This window comes from Watersipora subatra, chromosome 8 (genome assembly GCF_963576615.1).
Source record: "Watersipora subatra chromosome 8, tzWatSuba1.1, whole genome shotgun sequence".
NCBI lineage: Eukaryota > Metazoa > Bryozoa > Gymnolaemata > Cheilostomatida > Watersiporidae > Watersipora > Watersipora subatra.
In genome coordinates, this window is record NC_088715.1 from 49,008,770 (window position 1) to 49,031,710 (window position 22,941).

The 22,941-nt window shown below is 32.1% G+C and overlaps 1 protein-coding gene across 1 annotated transcript; it reads left to right on the top strand.

Moving 5' to 3' along the window:
• The first annotated feature begins 6,061 nt into the window (after positions 1-6,061).
• Positions 6,062-18,287, top strand: LOC137402189 (uncharacterized). Its single transcript, XM_068088671.1, has 13 exons — positions 6,062-6,136; positions 6,977-7,062; positions 7,520-7,627; positions 9,073-9,172; positions 9,687-9,828; positions 10,348-10,493; positions 11,223-11,365; positions 11,845-11,969; positions 12,588-12,812; positions 14,258-14,455; positions 15,695-15,818; positions 16,888-17,018; positions 17,929-18,287. Exons 2-13 carry the CDS (start codon positions 7,003-7,005, stop codon positions 17,975-17,977), a joined length of 1,551 nt encoding a protein of 516 aa, XP_067944772.1. The 5' UTR covers positions 6,062-6,136; positions 6,977-7,002; the 3' UTR covers positions 17,978-18,287.
• The last annotated feature ends 4,654 nt before the right edge of the window (positions 18,288-22,941 follow it).

Sequence of the window (22,941 nt, forward strand, 5' to 3'; positions counted from 1 at the left end):
ACACCGGTTCAATGTTGTAGTACAGTTTTAATGGCAAGAAACTGGTATACAAAGCTACAGCCCAGAGCCATACGTTGTTGAGAAGTTATTGACAAGTTTATTTCATGAATATAATAAGGGAGCAGTCTTTGAAAGCATAAAATTTCAAACAAGATGTGTTTAGAGTTTTTGCATGAAGCCGGTGCTTGCGGCAAGGCAAGAAATTGTTTCTACATGTACATGCACACTGGAATCAATTTGTCAGCCAGGCAAAATAACCTATTTTTGTGGGTAACCAATCACCCAGTTGTTGATCATTTCAACTTGCCTGCATCTCTATCAAATCAGCAATAATTTTTAAACTTTTAAAGTGTGTTGATTTCTACAAAGCTGTTTGATTTTTAATCATATAACAAAAGTGTTTCAATATCAATTTTTATCTAGCTGGAAAGTAGTGGGCCGCAAAGGTCTGTAGATTGATGGATCAGCAGGCTAAGCAATTAGTGAGCTGTATGTCCAAACTTCTGTACAAGAGATACAGTAAATTTTGGTGAGAAAATTATGTTCTTGCTTACCAGATTGATATCGCTCTCTTAAATGCTTAACAATTGTGTTTATACTGTAATAGTTTTAGTACTTCTGTACGTCCATAGTAGCAATATTCCACTTACAACAACGCATGCTGGTTTTCATCACTTGCAAAGTTGAGGTAGCGCGTTCAGATCAGCAATAGTTTTGAGATTTTACTGTGAATGCCATACTTTGTATTCACTAAGCTGGTGTTTTATCTTTTTGTAATACTATTTTCCATACAATATGCATAATTTTTATTTATTTTATTCTTTGTTTTTTATTGTCCCAAAGTCAAATTTTGCTTTGAACAGAATTGACCAATGTAAATTAATGTTATATCTTTCTGTCTGTCCATTCAGTTTTACAGGTAATCACTGCTGCTAGAGAGTGAGAATGCTAACTGTGCAAATGCAGTTAAATGAGCCAACTTCAGAAACCATATCAAAGATTTTTGAGATAAAATCACCACAAAAGATTTTGATTTTATTGTTTTAACTTGAGTTTGCTATTATTGATCTCTTTTGTTCTTTTGTCTTATGTTCTAATTCGATCGAAATAAATAAAGTTTATATATGTCTATCAGTTTCATAATTAACCACTGCTGCTAGATAGTTAACAAGTAAACTGTGCAAATGTTTATAGACAAGCCATCTTCAGGAACTGTATTATTACTATTTGAGTTGAAATCACCAGATAGAGATCTTCAAAACTTGGTTTCTAGCCAGAACAAATAGTTACACCTACTTTAATGTAGTAGCACGAGCCGTACCACACGTTGGTAACACTTTGTTACTGCAAGGGCAACCATGCTGCTGGTACAACAGGGTTCTCTGTGATGATTAAGGAAGGATTCTTGAAAAAGATAAGCTTATGGATAGATTAGAGTAAAGACTTATATCAATTAGTTACAGTTTAGGTGAATCAGGTAAGTGATTCCTAGGTTAGTGTGGTACCTAATTACCTGGTCTAAGGTTTCTGTAAGCAGGCCAACAAGCTTAAAGTAAGCAAACAACCATACTATCTTTTTAAGTGTCTTGTAACCAAAGGTAACATCATTTTAGCTTGATGATTTGAGTTGAACAATCTAGTAGTTTTATTTATATTTTCTACTATTGCCAAATTAATGGTTTTTTGATTAAAACAACCTTTTTGTTTTATGATTTTTATAGCATGACCTAAAACAAACTGTATAGCGTTGAGCAGGCCAAATTTACTTTTAATACCAATTGGAAGATGTTAAATTAATTCAGAGCTTATAGTTTAGATTATGTCAGAGGTCTTTAAAATTCAAAATTTTATGAAATGAATTAGTACATTGTATTAAAGTTTTCTAACTGCATTGGGACAATATTTAAATATTGTGGAGTTTAACACAATTTTTTTGCACCTAGCTGAAAGTTTGTAAATAGATTTTAAGCTTTCAGAATTCAAAACTTCATCCAAGTGTAAAAGGATTGTTTGTTTTATTGACTAAAATAAACTTAACTAGACTATTTCTTCAAGTTAAACTGACTAACTTTATGTTATTATATGATTTATAAATTCTCAGAATTATTGACAATAATATATCTCATAATGTTTTGTTAGTTCACAAAACAAACCGGAGCTTCATAATGAAGAATCAGTCTAATACAATAATTAGGAACCAGACTATTAAAGTAGACATTCTCAAAATTTAACACATCTCAGGCTATGAAGAAAGATTAAATGTTACTAGTCTTTGGTTTTGCAGAAATTAATGCCATCTGAATTATATTTCTTATCGTTCCTATTAGCCATATTCTCATACAAGTAAAGGTTGCAGCAAACTCTTGCAACTGAAAGTGATTTTTAAGCAAAAACCACATTTAATAATAAAAAGTATTTTAATATAAACATGTTTCTTTAGCTATAAAATTATACTTGATATATATATACAATTGAGCGTGTAATAAAGTGAACTTTTGTACCATTATGTGATGTGTTTACATCACGCCAATACTTATCATGTTTTTAGTTTTACGTTTTTTAAACGCGAGCGATCAGCTGTTATTAATAAAGAACTACCAACACTAAAGATTGCTGTGAGCACAAGACTGGCCAAAGAAACATTGTGTATTACAGCCAATCAGCCACCTGTCTATAAATATTAGCAATTTTATTTCCATTTCTTGAATGAGTAAATTTGTTTACAAACTTGAAAACTTTTGTTGTCAGTTTGTACTCAAAGGCTGCCAAAAGTGCATTTTGCTTCTTTTACAAAACACAAAATAAGCCAAGTCAGGAAGTCAGGGTGATGTACTTGTCATTTGAGATTGACTTCACCGATGACTTCTAACATCAGTGTATGTTTCAAACCTCTGTCTCACTAAAATGTCCCAACTATTTCAAACTACTTGTGATAGGGTTGATAGTATGCCAACTGCATTATTCAATGCTTTCAAAAGCTGCCAAAAGCTTAATAGCCTAATAGCTTAATAGAAGGTTAAAAATAATAAACTTTTAACCTTCTCTAAGGCATCCAAATTAATGTAGTTTGCAAATGCATGAGTTTTCTAATTAATTTAAATGGTACAAAATTTAGCTGAACAAGTATTTTTCGTCGCTGCCCCAAAATCATAATTAAATTGAATGTTGCAGCTTGCCTTGCCAGCTTCAGCTTACATTTGCTGCTGTTGAAATTTTCTAACGACCGATGTAAAAAATTTTAAAGATTTTTGTAACCTATGCACCTCTGACCACTTGTTATTTAGCGTGATAATACTGCCAGTGAATTTGGAATTGTGTTATGTTACATGTATATTACAAACAACTATGGTCATACTGTCGAGATACCTTACTCTACTACCTACTGGTTATGATTAACTAATGCCTACATACTGTGTGTTGCTGAGCTAACATTGCTGAGGTTGCCCTCATATGACCTGGACGCTAACTGCCCTACATATTGACACTTCCCATGACTTACACTTACATGTACTTTAACCAAAAATGGGTATTAGTTCCATAATTGCTTTTCATATTGACATTTTGCCCTTCCTAACGTTTATTGTTTCAGTAGTTCAAGTATATTTGAACAAGCTGCTGGACTTATTGAAGACATCAAGACTTTTATAAAAAAAACTAAATACCTAAACTAGCTAATTATCAAAGAGAAACACATACAATAGAAAATGTGTAAATATTTGCGTTTTTTGCATTTTGATCTACCCAATAGAATATTTCCCACCCAAACATGTGAGCTTATTCTCTCTATTGCTATGTTGAAAGATGCCTCGCAAGCACTTTTGCCAAAACCAGAGCTGGTACTGAAAATCATTAAGCTAAAAACACCTTTTGAAATGCCAGCAAAAAACGTATGATGCGTTGGCTTTGCCCAAAAACCTGAGAGGTTCTTGATATTCAAAAATGTGTGGTACTTTTGCTTCTGTCATGAGTTAATGTAACCAGTCTTTACGGCAGATTTTTTGTAGATGTAGTGCAACTGGTACTTATTACATGGTTCTACGTAGATGTTGGTTTAAACTCTACATCCTGTCTACTGTAATGACAACAAGTATCTAAAAGACTAATAGAATTGGCTTATCACTAAGCCTTTGCAGGATATGGGCACCATGGACGCATATTGAGGATTTCCTTTCTCATTTAACGATTCATTGAACATTTGGTGAGCTAATGCCATCTTATCACTCTCTTCGCCAAAAGCTAATTGCTGAGCAAAAGCACAAGATAATTTGGCATCTATGCACCATCGATTCTATTTTATAATTTATGCCGACTCATAACCGAAAACTTTAGTGTGGTAGACTAGAGGTCGGTGAGCGTGGATGGCATGCGCGTCATGATCCATGCTTGCTTTGTCACAGATAACAGAAAGTTTAGTAGGTAGATGTTGTTATGAGTAAGAAACATACCAGTATGATGAGTCATCGTTGTTTTCTTCTTTCTATATCAAAGTTCTTTTGTTCTCAAGAAATATTTTGGTATCAATTTCAAAAAGACAGTGAACAATGGTGAAGTCATTGCCAAGAAAACTCAGGTATTATAACAGCATTAGAAAGCAAAGTTTCGCAAGAATATTAAAACAAGAATTGCTTGTGTTTTGTTTCTATTTGTTACTATCACTCTAGTAGTCTCTATGGCATAGGGAGATCGTCAGGGGAGCGGATAAAACAAAGAGAATAAGTATGTGCACAATTATTCAGCATTGTGTAAGGTGAATGACTGATGCAAATGTTACTGAGCTAGGTTTAAAAACTGAATGCCTCAAGTTCGAATCCTGCATGATGAATTCCTTTTTCACAACCTCAAACCGTGTCTTTGGAAAGACAGACAGACACATATCTTATCATATCAAATATTACCTTGTTGTTAAGCTGTTGTACTGTTTTAAGATGCAATGAATTTAGATCAAACCTTTGTCTCAAGTAACCGTTTACTGGAGATGGCTCACACACTGTGACAGCCCAGGTCTGTCAGTAAAACATTATTCTTAGGTCCAATCCAAAAAGTATTCAGTTCACACGAGTAAACAAATGATCCTTGTTCTAAATTTTAAAGGATAAAACATTGTTTCTAATCATGGGTGTGTTCATTTGCACTGTCTATGTCGCACACTAAGCTGAAATAGGTTATTTTACTTTAATACAGTGTTGGTCTGCAAAAAATAATTGATTTTTAGTCTATAACAACAGTAGGTTCGACTATGCAAAATATTGTTATCATTTTTAATTACGTAGCCGGCAGCAGAGTCTCCAAGAAACAGGTTTTCAAATACCAGATACAGCTTGAAACCATATATCTTAGCAACCTAAAAAAAGGTAAGGACAGAGAAAATACACAGAAGGTTTGAATGAAACGAGCAAAAACTGTAAAAATTAGAGCTCACACAACCTGACACACAAACATACATGCACGCCATGCGCATGCATGTATGCCCGTGTGCACGCGCGCAGTGTAGGTAAAATATTTGTAACTCGACTCTCACCACTCTGTTCAGACTTCTCTACGCCACTTGGCCTAAAATAATACAAACCTACTGAGTTCTATTAAACTTTAGACTTGTTTTAATGTTGATGCATGCTCTTCATGAATAGCTGAAATGCCAATAAGGTATGATGTCATAGTGATAGGGATAACTAACCCACTTTGTGGTGGTAGGGAAATTACAGCTGTACTCCTAAGTACCTCGGTTTGTAACTATGTATATCTTACAAAATCTCCCATTCTAGAAGTTTAGTTAATCTGTTTAAATAATTAAAAAATTGTTCCCATTGTACTACTCCTTACAGTATATTCAAGGAATTCAGGCTACGAAGTCTCAGGCTATACCATAAGCAAATGCTAATCTGCTAAATCAGACCATCTGCCTGGCTAGATTTATTGTAGCATGGTTAGCGCATTAGAGAAGCTTAAATGAAGGGGCTCAAATTGTCCCTCCTTTGTGTTTAGCACAATCTATAGTAAGATTTTAGGCTATACCACTATATAAGAAGCTGACAAAGGTGAAAACTTCACTGATGAACTAGTGGAGGCTGTAGAGCGATTCATTTCGAATCTCAGTCTATCTCAGTTATATCAGGGGGGTTCTTATCTCTCCTTGCAGGTAAGTAGCTGATTGTTGGGTTACTAAAAATTTATTTCAGATAAATTGGTATGCTGCTAGAACAGCAGTAAATGCTATCAATAAATTCAAATTGAATTTTTGCGTTGAATCTTATCTTTAGACCTAAAAGCAGTTTGTAGAAAAGCAAAATGGTAAACGACACTTATGTAACAAAACTTTGAAAAATAAAATAAATTTCCAAAAAAACAGCTGGCTTATTTCAAAATTTTTAAAATGGAGTTTTTATTAGTTTTAGCTATAAGTTTCATACAATTTAAATCAATAACTGATTTTTCTAAAACAAAAAGCCTATCATTAAACTGATAACAGCTGTTAACTTTCCTAAGTTTGAGCTATGTCAACTTGAAATCTAATCGACAAAATACGAGAATAGCAACTTTTGGCTCTAATTCCTATGAATTATTATTTATTTTTGTTATTATAACAATATAGCAACTATAAAATGTAAATAGAATTATTTTCATTTACATATAATATAAAACAACAGCAATTCGTATTTTATAAATTTTAACAACACAATCAATTATTTTAAGGCAATATAAAAACTGTAAGAATTAAAAACAAGAATCAAGAACAAAACTTAAAACTTATTTTACCGTATTTTGATCAACGGTAACTACGTACAGTATAAATAAAATCATCTACCTGTATAAAAAGTTGATAATTTTGAATGATCAAAAAACGTTACTTTTGTATATTTATTTTCAACCAACTGTAGCAAATAAATGAGTATCTGGTGCAAGTAAAACGTTACAATAGTTACAATAGTTACAATATGACCATGTACACAGTTGTTCTAATATGAATTTTCTGTTGCAGGTGGCAAGCAATACTACAAACAGAAAATGCACGTGTCTAAAGATTTTCTTGCTTTGCTGATTTTGGGGTGCGCCACTCAGGTTATGGTATGTGTAAAGGTTCAATATCCTATTCCTTTCTATCATAGTTTATTAGAAAGAAACAATATTTGGTGCTAGATTACTGTTAGGAGTAGTTATAGAACCAATAAAGACTCAGTTCATTGACTGCAATTTTATTAGGAAGGGATGGCTTAGTTATAGTCTCGTGATCATGCAAAGAATTGGAGTTTTGTTCTATAGTCTATTCCATTGCAATTAATTTATGTTTTATAAACAGTTCAGGAATTTGTAGTGAATTTAATTTTTTGATTAATGACTAAATGTCAAAAAGCTAAATTTAACTTAAATTAGCTTCAACTATAATGGTTCTTGTGTAACTGTTTTAACATATATAATTTTATTTTATTTTCTCAATAGAAGGATTTAGAAAAAGTGTTGAACTAATACCAAGGTGAAATGTAAACATTGTTCAGATAAAAGCTTATAATTAATTTTTTTACAGGGACATGGGCTCCTCTCTGAACCACCCGCAAGAAACACCCTCTGGAGAGAAGGCTTTTCCAACCCCATCAACTACAATGACAACGGCCTCAACTGCGGTGGCTTCGCTGTAGGTATAAATAGCAAATCATTTGTAAAGGGTCACACAAGGTACAGTAGCTACACAGAAGTGGTTTAACAGATAGTTGATAAATGCAATAGTAAGCTGAAGGTTTTACAAAAAAAGCTTGCTTTGAGTTTGTACTTTTTACTATTAACTAAAAGTTCCTTTACACACTTTGTTTATAAATGCATTTACAATAATATTCTAAAAGTTTCAATTTATTAATTAAGCTATAATCATAAAAACGGTTAGCCATTTTGATTCAAAAAAGTTTTGCATTACAAACTTTCAACAAAAATAAGCATATTAATTTGTTGATCATTCACGATCATCAAGAAATCACTATTATTCTCACCAGTTGCTACATGTAGCTTTTGTGAAGACATTGTTCAGAACAAGATGAAGTATTCTGTTCAATTGAACAGCTAATTGTTTTTTACCAATTTCATTAAACTTTGTAATCTGTTTGATAACTATTACATACACCTTCCATTCTCAACTTCTAACATTTCTGATAGTATGGTTTACATTACATCAGCTGAAACAGTCGAGGCATAATTTGGCATCGTTTTTTGCATGTGGCTCAAGTAAATTGAATGATAGCATTGAGTACGTTCAAGTCTTATCAAAGAACTGAAAGCATTTCTGAAGATCAAATTGCTAGCCAGTGTAAACTTCACTTATTTAATGATTGGATTAGCTCAGCCTGATAATCCTTTAATCTAATCATAATCTTGCATACCTCTTTATAAATCCGGTATCGTGATTTGAAATTAATACTTCCTCAATATATGCCTGAATACTGGCCTGTCATATACAATAGGAGATCGGAAGAGACTTGGCAACAACGTTATATAATTATTACAGATGAGCTTATAGATGTTTTTGTATATGCTATCTGAAATTATTGATAGTTTTCTATCATTTGTGATTGTTTTTGATGCTTGAGGTAATTTTACTGCCAACATTTTTTCAGATTGCAATCAATAAAACTTGATCGCAACTAAAATGCTAACAAACACATGCAAAGTGACATCACTAGTCGTTGTATCAATAGTTGATATTGGCTATTGCGTTCAAGTTGAAACGTTAGGCGTCTTTATTCTGTGAAATAATAAATGTCGAAAGTGTACTTTCGGTCTATCTGAGTGTTGTAATCACAATAACGTTTCATCACCTTCAATCTTGAAACATACTGTCAATCAGATCACTTCAAACATCAAAACAATTGCAAATGATAAAAACATACCAATACTTTCTGATAAATCTGATACTTCTTCAATCTTCAATCTAATCATAATATATTATGTGATTTACAGATTAAGCCAGAATCGTAGTTGAACATAAACCTATCCATCCAAAACATCTCTCATGAATGCAAATGGAATATTTATGCATTTTCAATCTTCTGAGAGGCCGTTAACTTTGGATTATTATTCTTTTTGCATCAGAACCAGTGGGAAAGAAATAATGGCAAATGCGGATTGTGTGGTGACCCATATCAAGGTCCGCGGAAACATGAAGCTGGGTATCCAGGCGGCTATGCTAATGGTAAGAACTACATTCTATACCCTAATTAGCTAGAATAGTTTTTGGTGACACCTTATCCTTTATTAGTTAAAGACTACCCACTTCTTATAATTTGGATTTTATCAGATTTTAGCTTATATTTAGAAAATAGTAGAGGTTAGCAACAGAACCTGATTTGAAGAGTAGTTTTATAATTTAGTAAGGATGCAGGAATTATATCATTTCCCAAAAATTAAAAATCTTGGATTTTGCTCAAAATCTTCAATTTTAAGCAAGATGGATGATTCCTCATTGCATATTTTTTGCTTTCTTAATAGTCAACAGAACAATGGTCATGTCTGATTAAACATTGAAAACTCTGATTGGGTGCACATTTAGATAAACTATAAATAGATTTGTTGATATCTTAGCTCAGTGTTTATTTTATAGGAACTGTAAGCAGAAATGGTAAGATAAGACAACTCTTATCAAGTGAACTTCTATATTAGACTATAAATAGATCTGTTGTTATCATAGCTTGGGTTTTGTTTTACAGGAATTATAAGCAGACACTATAAGAAGGGAGCGGTGATCGATGTTGAAGCTAAGATCACAGCTAATCACTTAGGCCAGATTGCATTTAAAATCTGTCCAGTCAACAATAAGAACTCCAAGGTCACCCAAGAGTGCTTTGACAGGTTGGTTAATGGAGTTACAAATTTAATGGAAAATTGTTTTCAAAAAAGATTAAAACTTTTCTGTGCAATCTATATGTTTTTCACTAAAACGGAAGCTAATTTCAGCACCTCTATTACTAAATAAATAAATAAATAAATAAATATCAGCCTATAACATTTTTTAAATAAGTTAATTAGTTCAACAGAGTAAATTTTGACCAATTTTAAAAATTTTATTTTGACACGTTTTAAATATTTTTCAAATGACTTGTACATGACAGCACTTCCTACTATTTTATTATCATTTTGGATTATCTAGATTGCTAAAATTAGTTGAGAAAAAGTTTGTTTATTGGTCGGCTAGAAAGTTTGGCAATTTTAGCTTTTCTCCAAGCAAACAAAAATCGTAGAGTTTATAAAATAATACTAAGAAGACTTAATCAGCAATTGAACAAACTTCAAATTTTATTTTCATTGCAGCTGATTAGTTTTGATAAGTTTGGCATTGTTATAGTACAGCAAATGCATGATTGCATGCAGGTATCCTCTCACAGACGTTAATGGCAAAAAGAAGATTTCCATATTCAACCAAATTGGAAATAGCCCTGGTACAATTCGTGCACAACTTGTTTTACCCAACCAACTAACATGTACTCAGTGTGTGCTGCAGTGGTACTACACAGCTGGTGAGTTTCCTATTTTTAACCAAGCTTTAATACATGTATGTGCACTAAAATGAATTTTATACTTACAATAGCAGACCTTTAAATAAAATTTGTAAAATAGTCAAAAGTTTTAATGCAGCATATTCTTATTATTTATGACAGTTTCAAGTGTTTCTTTATTTTGGTGCTTTGCTTTGCAGCAAGGTATTTAAAATCTAGTCTGCACTTTCAGAACCTGTAGAAGGTTTACACATGTATGTATAAACATACCGTGTACATGTTTGGGGTTTTGCAAGATTTAACAAGTGATGTTTTCAAATCTATGCATGTTTGTAACCTGCCAATGCTACATGTAAATGTTTATTTTACATCAATTATTAAAGGTTTCACGATTGTGGTTCTTCATGGTTTGTGTTTTAGTTGTTTACATAAGAATTGCAAGTTTGTTTAACTCATTTTAATTAATTTGGTATGAACAAACTGAATACAATATCTAACCATTTTTTTGAAAGTATCGTTGCTAGCTGCTTCAGTAATATTCTACCTAATAGCCTTCTCTTAAATAAAAAATGTTTTATAAACACTATATGTCAAATTGTTTATTTGATTTTATTAACTAAATGCCGCTTTTTTGTTTTATAGTTCTTATATGGCATAATTTTAAAAACATTTCGGTTTGAATTGAAATTATTGCTGGTAAAGTAATATCTACATGTATATACATGTACATATATAAACAATGCTTCACAGGGAACAACCATGGAGGCCCCAACACTCCTCAGGAATCATTTGTCAACTGTGCTGATGTCAGGATTAGCGTGAATGGAGGGCCTCACCCTACACCTCCACCACCAGTTATTGACAGGAGGCCCGAGTACAAAACAGATGAAAATGTAAGCTCATTGGCTAGCAAAATACTAAGTTCATCATGCCGGAGTTAGGGTTTAGACAATGAATAGATGTTGTGTAAAATCTCAAAATAAATCTATTTTAGGTGCTTTGTTAACAAAGCCTAACTTTAGTAAAACATTTAGTGAAAACATTTAATGCTTAGGTTTTTGATAAATGTAGCATATGGGTGCAAACCATCATCTGGAATAAATAAAAAGTGCACGCAATTATTATTGATTAAATGATTTGTTTGTTCTTTTTGGAATTTAAAAAAAAGTCAATTTAGACAAAATATTGCTAGGCTTTTAAATAACTGGTTAGATATCGCTGTCAAAAATTCAACGCACTCAGCTGATCACTCTTTTTGTTATACAGCTTTCAGCCACAAACTGATAAAATTTCTAAACTTATCAGATTTTAATGTAATTATTCCGCTATATTAGTCAGATAAAGCAACAAATGTAAATTTATGTGTTGCTAGGGCAACGATGTATTGGGACAAGTCTGGGACTGCAACCTGATCTCTCCATTCGACAGCGGCAGCAACATACAGAACAACTATAATTGGTGTATGGCTAACTGCATCAGAGCCGTTCCTAGTCAGAGGTGAGTTTGACAATCAACCACTGGTTTTCACTTCAGCGCGCTGAGTGGATAAACTAAGGAGTTGTGTTCCCAATTATTTTACTCATATCCATCTTTAATATTGATTAGTGACTCATTATTTCCTTACAAAATATAACACTATGATTGTTTATGTTGCCTTTTATAAATAGAACAAAGGTTTTTGTCATTATTTGTGCCAGTGTTGAATATTTGTTTATGGAAATCTTTAATTTAAAAAACAAAAGCAAAAAACTATAGCATATACATGTATTTAAGTTTTTATTTTTTTAAACGAAAGTGATATTTTTGTGAAGTAGAATTTTGTTGTTGAGTTCAATTAGGATTTCATTAAACACAAATGACAAAAGGGTTGTAAAAGATATATCTCGAAAATGTTTAAAAATGGTTTCATTTTTTATATTTTAAATATTCTAAAATCTATTTTTCAACAAGTTTAAAAGATTTGCATCTAACCTATTCATAAGTAGCTCCAACGAATATATTTTTAATTTATTAGTGTCTGGATCTATTTTTATTTAATTTTATCTTTTTTTAATTTTAATGTACTTTTAATTCAAGTTTTTAATGTATTCAAATCATTATTATTCTTTGTTTCAGGTCATGTCCAAGTGACAGATGTCGCTGCTACCTTACAGAAGGAATGACAACGTGGCCTGAAAGCTCAACGACCACAGCACCAACAACACGCGGGGGAGATATTAGAGACCCTGATGAGTGGACCTGCACCCTTGTACCACCATATGACACTGGCTCTAAGAGGAAGGTCAACAATCTACAGAAGTGGTGTATTGACAACTGTGTGGCTGCTCTTCCGCAAGACAGGTATGAAAATGTTAAAATTGACATTTTTAACATAAATATTAAATAGTGAACATTTTGTGAGCAGTGTCGTTTTTGCATGAACAAACACACTTCATGTACAAATTAGGGAATGCGTGTAGTTTAAAGAAAGAGATGTTTAGATATAATTAACTCAGAAAAATAGATTTCAAACAATCAGTTATTTCCCGTGCGTATCAGAATTACTAATCTGATATTCTCGCTTGAGTAGGAGAGCACAACTTGGTATCACACGCATGGCACAAATTATAAACAGCTTTATATATAAGTAGGATAAATCCAAATAACTGAACAGCCAGATTAGTCTACAAAAGGTTTTCAGCAAATAAATGAAATAAAAAAGCATGAATAAAAAAATTACCTACGTTTTACTACTGCATACTATTTAATTATAGCAGATAAAACAGCTGGTAATTATTGTTTAATATTCCATCATTTTTATTCTATTCTATAGTTCATCCTTTATATAAAGCAGATAAAAACATTAACTTATTTTATTATGATTCTTATAAGTACAATAAAATCACTGCCACCGTTTCCTAAACAAAATATGCTTAAATACATTGCAATAAAAACCAATGAGAATTTAAACTTGTATAATTTTGTTTCATACTAGTATTTATACACTGACTTTGCTTTAAATAGTTGAAGCCTCCTTGACTTGTGAGCATTAAGTATGGTCATTGATTTAAATAGAGCATGAATCTTTATCAAAGTTTACTAAAATGTAACTTTGCAGTAAACGCACGGATGCTGCCCCAATGCTGCCAAAATGTACTTTTATTCCAAGATATTGCTTTCTTTTTCCTCTGCAAATATTTTTGTGTTTTTCAATCATTGAATTTCTATGACAAGATAGATTAAATACTTCATTATAAAAACCAATACATTTCATCACATCTGTCAATTTATACTATTTAATCTCTATCAATTATAAGTTGTCTTCAAATTTGTCATCACATTCTAAGTATGTATTTATAAACTCTTGTATTTGGATCAGCGGGTGAAAATACATTTTTCTAGTTTTTAAAAACTTTATGAGCTGTTAGGAAGTTGGCATGCCTTTTATTAATACATGTATTTACAATTAGTGTCATAAAGCATCACTCAGTGAAAGCTGGCTCACTAATGCCAAATTTATATTTCATATCATTAATTTTAGTTGATGGCTCATAATCATAATTATGATTTTGTGTAAATTTTCTTTGAATTTTAAGAAATTTTTTTTATTAAATTTAACATTACTATTATATATGTCTATACTTTCACTTCTTCATGGTTCTAGTTTTCAAAAATTAATACAGGCTTATCAATCTCTAATGATGGCAAAATCAAATACTCTACTACAAATATAGTGTAATTATGAATCAATTTTATACATTCATCTGCTAAGAAAAAGCTTATTCTGTCTTAACTTTGCATTTTAGAAATTGTCCTCCCAGCACTTGTAATTGTTTCAAAGATTCTACAAAGACAACAACCACAACAACTGCAGCACCTCCAGGTCCAAGAGATCCGGCCCAGTGGACTTGTGACGTCGTCTCACCATATGACAGAGCAACGACTGCAAACAACATCAAACGATGGTGTATAAGCAATTGTATCAATCAGCCCGAGTCGCTAAGGTAAATGAAAATGTGCACTCAATAACACTGTTATGACCAACGGTTAGTATATTGAGGTATTCTGATAGCAAGTCTCTGCTCAGTTCAAAACAGTGCAGCAGGCTTGTTGGGCTAAATCTCATAACTAGGAAAAAGTTACCTCAGAACTTGAAAAACAGAGTTTAGCCAGCAATGCTATGATTTTTGTCTGTCATAAAGCCAGTGACTTGAAGACAATAATTATATCTTAGAACATGCACAACAAAATTAGATGAACAATGCTGTTTTGCTTAAGAAAATGAACACATTTTTATTTATAATCATGTACACATATCGTTGAAATGTGTGCACTTAAAATAGCCTTGTAAAACATGAAATAAAATTTATTCTCAAACCATTTAGTTCTTCAAATGTTAAAATCTATTGGCTTTAATGATGATTGATGCTAGATGCTGACTATTGAAAATTTGTGATAATTGTTAATAGCCAAACTTATGAATCTTTTTTGAAAGCTTTTTTGTTGCCTTTTAGAATTTTTGGGCAATTAGAGAGTTGTCCTCACTTGTCAATAAAAAATAATGCAGTTGTTAACATATTTTTTCGCATTAGTTGATTTAGTATTCTCATATATCAGTACATATACATGTAACTAGCTTTACTTAATCAAAACTGCTAATTCATTAATTTAGAGAATGTCTTTGGATGCCTATTCATAAACTTATCCATGTCACAAAAACTTGTATAACTCTATGTTTTAGTTATTACTAGTTGAGCTCGTTTGTTTCTTAAAAGATTTAATGCCGCAGAGCTCGAGGTATTTCTGTAAATTGCAGTAAAACAAATTATGCGATAAAAGCTTGTCATTGTGTGGCTCATTGTGCTTTGATTTTTGTGGAAAATCCTTTAATTTTTTTTAAAAAAAAGTTTTGATATAAATGTTATTGTATATAAAAGAGAGGTTCTTACACGTACATAAACTGCTTTAATTAAAAATAACTTTAAAAAACTTTTTAAATTTATTGTTATTATTTTAAAGATTAAGAACACTAGTTATAAAGCATTGTTTTTTAGTAATAATTATAGACCCTAAGCCAAAACTCACATAGCATATATTCTTTTCTGAAAATCTAGCAGGTAATTTCGATCTTCCAAATCATACATAGTAAAAAGCTAGGTTTTAAAATTAGAAACATTGCAACAAATTTATTGTACATATTACAATAGATAGGTATGAGCTATATTTTACTTCCTCATTTATAGATTTTGCCCTGCTTCGCACTGCAACTGCTACTACACTGGAAAGAATGGAGCACAAAGAAGTTCATCTCCTAGAAGTCAAAGCAGTTCACGAAGAAGCAGCAATTTTTATCATGGAAGAGTTCCTGTAAGTTCAAATAGGATATGGCATACAAACATTATATAAAAGATTTATTTATGTCCAAACAAAGTTAAATGCATTTCAACAGCTTTTACCTTGATACATCCTAGACTAAAAACTTGAAACTATGTCACAAGGTCAGCACCTTATTGCCCTTGCGGCTGGCAAAAAACAGAGCATCCAACCAAAGTTACTAATTAACAGTAGTTCCGGTAGCTTCATTGTTTAAGTTTACAAAATTTTATTGCTGCTGTTCAGAAAAATTTTCAATCTCTAAACAGACCTCTACTTAATAATGTAGTTGGCTATTGTTTAGAAATCTGACTTTTTCAAACTCTAGCACTAAATCTATAGAAAAGAAAAAAAATTTGAAAAAGCTGCAACACTTTGGAGCTATTTGATTTTTTGTAGCAGCAGCTGCAGTTTATTGCAGTTGCAAAATTCATAAATGAGAAAGTATATTATATTATATTATATTATATTATAATGATATATATATATTATATTGTATATGTATATGTATATGTATATGTATATGTATATGTATATGTATATGTATATGTATATGTATATGTATATGTATATGTATATGTATATGTATATGTATATGTATATGTATATGTATATGTATATGTATATGTATATGTATATGTATATGTATATGTATATGTATATGTATATGCGCAACTATTTAATGTAGAGTATAAGTATGTTGTGATATTCCTAATTTTAGTACCTCTTGTTTACTTTGTAAAATTTAAATTACTTATCTGACTTTAAAAAAGGTTAAAGCAAATGAGTGTTTTGGCTAAAAGTCTTTGATGTAGAAAAAAAACACTGAATAATTTGAGAAATGATAATGTTTTTATGGAATTTTGCAAAAAAACCTTATGGAGTAATTTCTTTACTTGAGTTCATTTTCTTAAACTTGAAAATGTTGTTTATAGAATTATTGGTTCATTTGACTTTTATTTTTTGTACACCGCAATTTTAACTTTTGCTCTCCGGTGCGTAGAAGCCTTAAAAAGAATTAAACTTAAGTTTGCTAAATCCTAGAATTACTTTATCACTTTAGTACTTGGACGCACAAGGCATCTGCACTTTGGTAAGAAGCAGAGATGAGTCAGCCTACAACAGCGGTTCTATCAGAAGGTGGTGCGCCAATACTTGCCTTCCTTCTTACAGAACCAGCAGAGGCAACAGAAGGTTGGTTTCTACTTTTTCTGTTGAATTATTTATTTTGTTTTCAGAAGCTCTAAAAGACAATAGAATTTTAGGTTTTTTGTTTTTCATGTTAAATTCTATGTGTAAAGTGTTTCTCCCTTTGAACATTGTTTTTAAAGTCATTCAGATGCCTTCATCTGGTAGACTTTTTTATTATTAGGGGGCATGAGCAAAGCTTCCATTTTAAGTCAAATAGCAATAGAACTGCTTGTCATCCAAACTCCCTTTTAAACGGCACCTGTATCGAAGTGTCATCTCAAATTCAAGCACATTTAATTGACACGAAATCATTTGTGACACCTACTCCCTGCATCCTTAATGTTACATTTTAATAGATACAGTTCACCGATGGCATTTACTAGTGGCTCTGTTTTATTTTAGTTTTATTTTAATTTTATGTTTTTATCAAAGGCTCGTGAACTGTTTTTCAGCAATTTGTTTATTGCAACACCTGTGTATATCTCATTAACTTTTTGTGGAGGGCGTTACGTAAGACAAATTTTTTCTAACCAATGCATCTTGTAAAATGCTATAGACAGTTTTCTCATCCTGTTTTGTTCATTAATTTACATTTCTTCTAATTCCTACCATGCAAACATTAACCAAACTCAAATGAGATTAGCGTAAAGCTCCCCATTTAAGATTCGGCTGGCTATTAGCCGTTGATTAAATCTGTCACGTCTATAATTTTGGTATAATTGCCCTCAAATGTACATTACTGTTTCCTTTTGCTTTCGTCACAAATTCGGTTTAGCAACACTCTTTAAAAAAAATTCAATTGACGTGTGGCACTTTGGTTTAGTAGCAAGTTTATTGTTTCATCACTCTTTACTTTCATCTTAAATTTTGAGTCTTGCACTTCACTAAGAATCTTTTGCTTTTTATCTTTTAGCAGTCGGAGCCGATGCAATACTGGAAAATGTCGCTGTGAAAGGTTTTAATTTACATCTCACCAAACTCAGCATCAATACCCTTAGAAACCAGTTGAAGTCTTGTTTTATTGCACCCAAGTACTGTTGATTGTGTGGATAGTGCTTTGAGAAGCTAAAGAACCATAACACAAGAATGTTATGTTTGTGTCAATTTGTATTATAAGATGTATGCTCTGTAACATAATCATGGTATTTTTTATTAGCGTCAATGTTTAATTGTACAGTAGCGAAGTCCTGAATTCTTGGTGCTAAATGAACTGTATAAATCTGTTTTATAAATGTATATGTGACTTAGAATAAATTATTGCATTTCCTGTCAGCTGTTGTTTTGGTTTGATTAAAAATTTGCAGCTGATATAAGAGATCAAGGTTCGCTTTTAATTCTTGGAGCATTAGCATTTCCTTCTTAGCAAATTCTTATGGTGCGTCTAAAGCAAACGGATTATCTCGTTATCGCACCATCTCTGCTATTTTAGTGATTTATGTCCTTAGTGATGATATCTGTTTGGACGAATTAGCAACCATTGAGAAATAGTTGTGATTTTGGTAACCATATTATCTTAATCCTTGCTGGCTGAACCCATGAAAGTGTCACGGTTGTGTATTTTTTTCAGTTACCCTTGTTCAACACAAGCATTCGACAGTTCAGGTTACTCTTTGGTCGCCCATGTTGACTTTTCACAATTTTAAGCTATTGCCAAGTTTACTTCACCGCTATGTTTGCTTTTCCACATGGCTATTATAGTTCTCCAGTTTCAAGATGGACTAATTTGCTAGAAATATTCTTCAAGCGTTTTTTGAACTGCAAAAAGTTTGAAGATAATTGTTTATGAAGAAGATTAATTAAATTTAGGCAAAATTATATAGAGCTTTTGTAGCCATGATAACAATTTTTTTTCATCCCATTACTAAAGAGCATGGAATGTGGTAAACTAATAACAGTAACACTAACAAATGAACAAAAACACTGAAATGGCAAAACAAAACTGGCTGAAAATAAAGCTGGTTGACGTCACTCACATAGTCTGTCACACGAGCTAGATATTACTCAATGTTTTCATTGTTCAATTCTTAACTACAACCATCCAAAGCGCAAGCATTGTCCGAACAACTGAAAGTCTGAGAAGCAAAGTCCAAAGAGGCGACGGGGGGGGGGGGGGGGGGGGGAGTGACTGTACTGAGATGTGGTCTGCTGTAGCTACTGAAAGCACTTGAGAGTTTTTAGATTGTTAATTCGCAATCTCCCTGGTAGACTTGCTCAAGTGTTGAATATACAATATTAGGCGCTCAATAGGCTGATTAGCTACACAAAGAATTGTGTGGCATAAAAAAGGATTAGCAAGGCTTATCATAGAGCTACCTTAAAACCATGCAGATAATAATCGAATTAGTTTTGACGCTTATTTCCTGTGTCTTAATCAGCTTACTGGTCAGGTCTGCTGCACTCTGTCGATGTCAATTCATTATTTATGTGAAGATAGCCAGCAAAAACACAATCAATGCATTTTTTCAGATTTCCTCTTACGTAAGCAAATGATGAAATATCGTGCTGTCAAGTAACTAAGAGAAAATAAAACTATCATGTCAAAATAATCCACAGAGTTAGTGTCAGCTTACTGTAATGTTAGATTTATTAGGATTCGCTCACCTGGAAGTTCATTTGCACCTCTGTAAGTGTCACTGCATAGCAAATATGTATAAAGTGAACTTCGCATCTAGCTTGACTGATCGGTTCTTTTAATTGCTCATTTTTAGTTATAAAAATTTTGTGTTCACAGGAATGCAGGTGCATCAATTTTACACTGTCAGATAGTGGTTACTTTTTTTCTTACACTGCCTTGTCTATCATAGAATCACAGCACAGTTGCACAGATGGTCCAGCTTGTATTTTTCTTGGTGTTTCAGGGTTAGAAATAAAAGCGGCAGATGTTTGTAAAAGGAGGTGTTTAGTAGAGATTGGATAGGTATCCTTTTGCTGAATTGTTTTTTTCCTTCTGTTAGTGCGTCTCTACCACTATAGTAGCCAGTAACAATGATCGCTATGCAAAACAGATTCTATGCCTAATGGTAGATGGTAATTTGCTTTACTTTCGACCCACTCATGAAATACCTTTGCCTAAAATGGTATGATTAAACTAACAAAACATTCAGGTATTTAGGCACTTTTAATAAAACTGCAAAACCTTATTAATCTGGAGTACAAACTATTTGTATTGAACTACAGTTATGGACTTCATAGCTTCTAAAAATATCTGGGATGTCACCTGTTTGGTTGTCATAAAGGATTTTACTGCAACAGTTTTTCAATTGCTATATAGCCCTGTGGTTGCTTTAATAATATTTTTCCTGAAAAAATCTTATGATAAGTGTTTTTAAATACAACAAGTCATGTTAGTGATATATAAAAGTTTTCATCAAAAAACTGCTTTTGGCAGGGGCAGAATGATTATTTTGATCTTGAAGTATCCTAATCATTCCCTGATGCTGACTGCCATCATATGAATCTTTTGGTTACACCTTGGTCATGCAGTTATTGTATAAACCAGTTAGGAACACGATATTCGTTTATGATATATGCTGCTTGATTTCAATCTTACATTCTACCAGTGATACCAGTGATAGTGATACAATCTACCAACTAAGTTTAGCAGTATCCCTTTTTCATTTTAAATCCATTGATTTTTTTAGGTTTTCATTGAAGGCTTACTACTCGTTCATAAACAGTTCATTCACCTCTATTATACATCTTCATCCTGTCCTCTTTTTACGTTTTTTTTTAGTTTTTTACTGTTAGTGGGCACCACCTGAAATGGTATCCTTTCTTCTACAGAGTGTATTGTGACTATCTGCACACGATAATTGATGCAAGATCTTTTCATAACCACATTAATGGGCTCCGTGTGACCTACACTGATCATAATCCGGTGCCCTAACCGCTGAACCCCGATTGCTACCTTTCTAACCTTTGATGAATTTAGTTACATAAATCAGATTTTTAATAAATCCCTATTTGTTTAATAGATTGATATGCAAAGCATGCCGGTATGTGGCTTCACCGGATATAAAAAGGGTATTTGCTTATCCAAAGTTGATATGAAAAACTTTGAAGTTTGACATCTTAAGAACTCTGGAGCAGTAAGAAATATATGCTTTGCAAAGAAAAGACAGCTATGTGTATTTTTCATAAAAAGGTAAAATTTATCTAATCCATTAAAATTAACCGCCGTAACTTCCTGCTACATTTATCAACCTCAATTGGTTCAGAAAACCATGTAAGAATTTTCCTTGTGAAGTCAAAGTTTTTAAACTATATACGGTGGAGAGAGGAAGCCAAATTATGACAACTCCGTGCTGGTTCAACTCTTCTCATCGCATATTTAATCTCTGAGAGCATAAATCTATACACTCAAAATTCCCCTGTCATACAGCCTACGACCAAAGTGATATTGGACAAAAGAAAGGTACTGATGGTTGAGAAATGCAATATTAGCAGTCAAATGGCACTGCAGTGCAATAGGATGACTGCAATGGTAGCTGTAATGTACTGGGTGTGGGTATTATGTACAACAAACAGCAATAATGAAAGGAAAAGATTATATGTTTATATCTCTCCCCCTGCAATAGGAGAATGCAATATTAGAAGTAAAATGCACTAATCTTATTAGAATAACCAATATTATTAATATAGTAATACAGTGATAATAGAAAACCAATGCACAATTTTGTTTACGTTTCAAAACGTCATAGCTAACAATATCAAGAAGTTGTGATATTTATATAGATCTTTAGAAAATCTATTTATCAAAACTATTTAGAAAAAATAATAGCAGTAACATATTGCCGATCATCGCTGTTGTTAGTGTGACTATAACACTTCAATAGTCATCCAAACTTATAATTAAATATTGCAATAATCTCATAAGAATCGTTAGAAAAAAATATCATCGTCATTTCCTTTACTTTCACTGCGTTGGACATCAGTTAATATAGTAATACAGTAATAATAGAAAACCAATGCACAATTTTGTTTACATTTCAAAACGTCATAGCTAACAATATCAAGAAGTTGTGATATTTATATAGATTTTTAGAAAATCTATTTAACAAAACTATTTAGAAAAAATAATAACAGTAACATACTGCCCATCATCAATGTTGTTAGTGTAGCTATGAGACTTCAATAGTCATCCAAACTTACAATTAAATATTTTAATAATCTCATAAGAATTGTTAGAAAAAAATATCATCGTCAATTCTTTTACTTTCACTGCGTTGGACATCAGTTAGAATACTAAAGTACTCAAAAGTGTCTAAAATGTCAGTTACTTTGAAATAGGCAAAAAAGAAACGATTATATTTCAGTACTTTTACATTAATTACAGAAACCTTCGGCAATTCGACAATGCTATAGACTGGTGAAATGTGCACATTATTTTTTGTGAAATGCGCACGACTTAATGGTTTTATTCTCTGTTGCTGGGCGTTTCGTTTGCCGGTCTTAATTTTGATAAAAGTAAGGGTTAGCAAGTTTTAATAACAATTTTTGGCCAAGTTAATCTGTCTATTTGTGTATAATCCGTTCAGATGGGTAAGTTTTAAGATACTGTTGACACTTTTCAAAAACTTGGTAACATATTTAAATAGGTTTATATGTGTTTTGTATCGTTATTACACTTAAACGACTCCACAGAAAAATGATTAAATTTGTTGATGAGATTTTGGTACAAGGGTTTGCGACGTTGTTGATGAATAATTTTCGTAAGTTGTGCTCACATGCATTTATCATAAAAACTCTCAAACATTTGCTCCGCTCATTTGGTTGAGGGATAATTTAAAGTTTGAAGTGTATTCTTTTTGCCCAATTAAATAAAAAATTTTGGTTTTTTCTCACAGCTAATCTTTTATCCAAAAATTAGAACGAACTTATCAATTATTACATACCTCAAAAAACCTGGTTGTGCTAAAAAGAATGC

Bases quoted from the DNA above. Each gene is read 5' to 3' on its own strand.
- LOC137402189 (XM_068088671.1), top strand. From the start codon at position 7,003: ATGCACGTGTCTAAAGATTTTCTTGCTTTGCTGATTTTGGGGTGCGCC. The intron at 9,173-9,686 runs GTAAGAACTACA...TTTGTTTTACAG, and splicing joins TCCAGGCGGCTATGCTAATG to GAATTATAAGCAGACACTAT. The intron at 11,970-12,587 runs GTGAGTTTGACA...TCTTTGTTTCAG, and splicing joins AGAGCCGTTCCTAGTCAGAG to GTCATGTCCAAGTGACAGAT.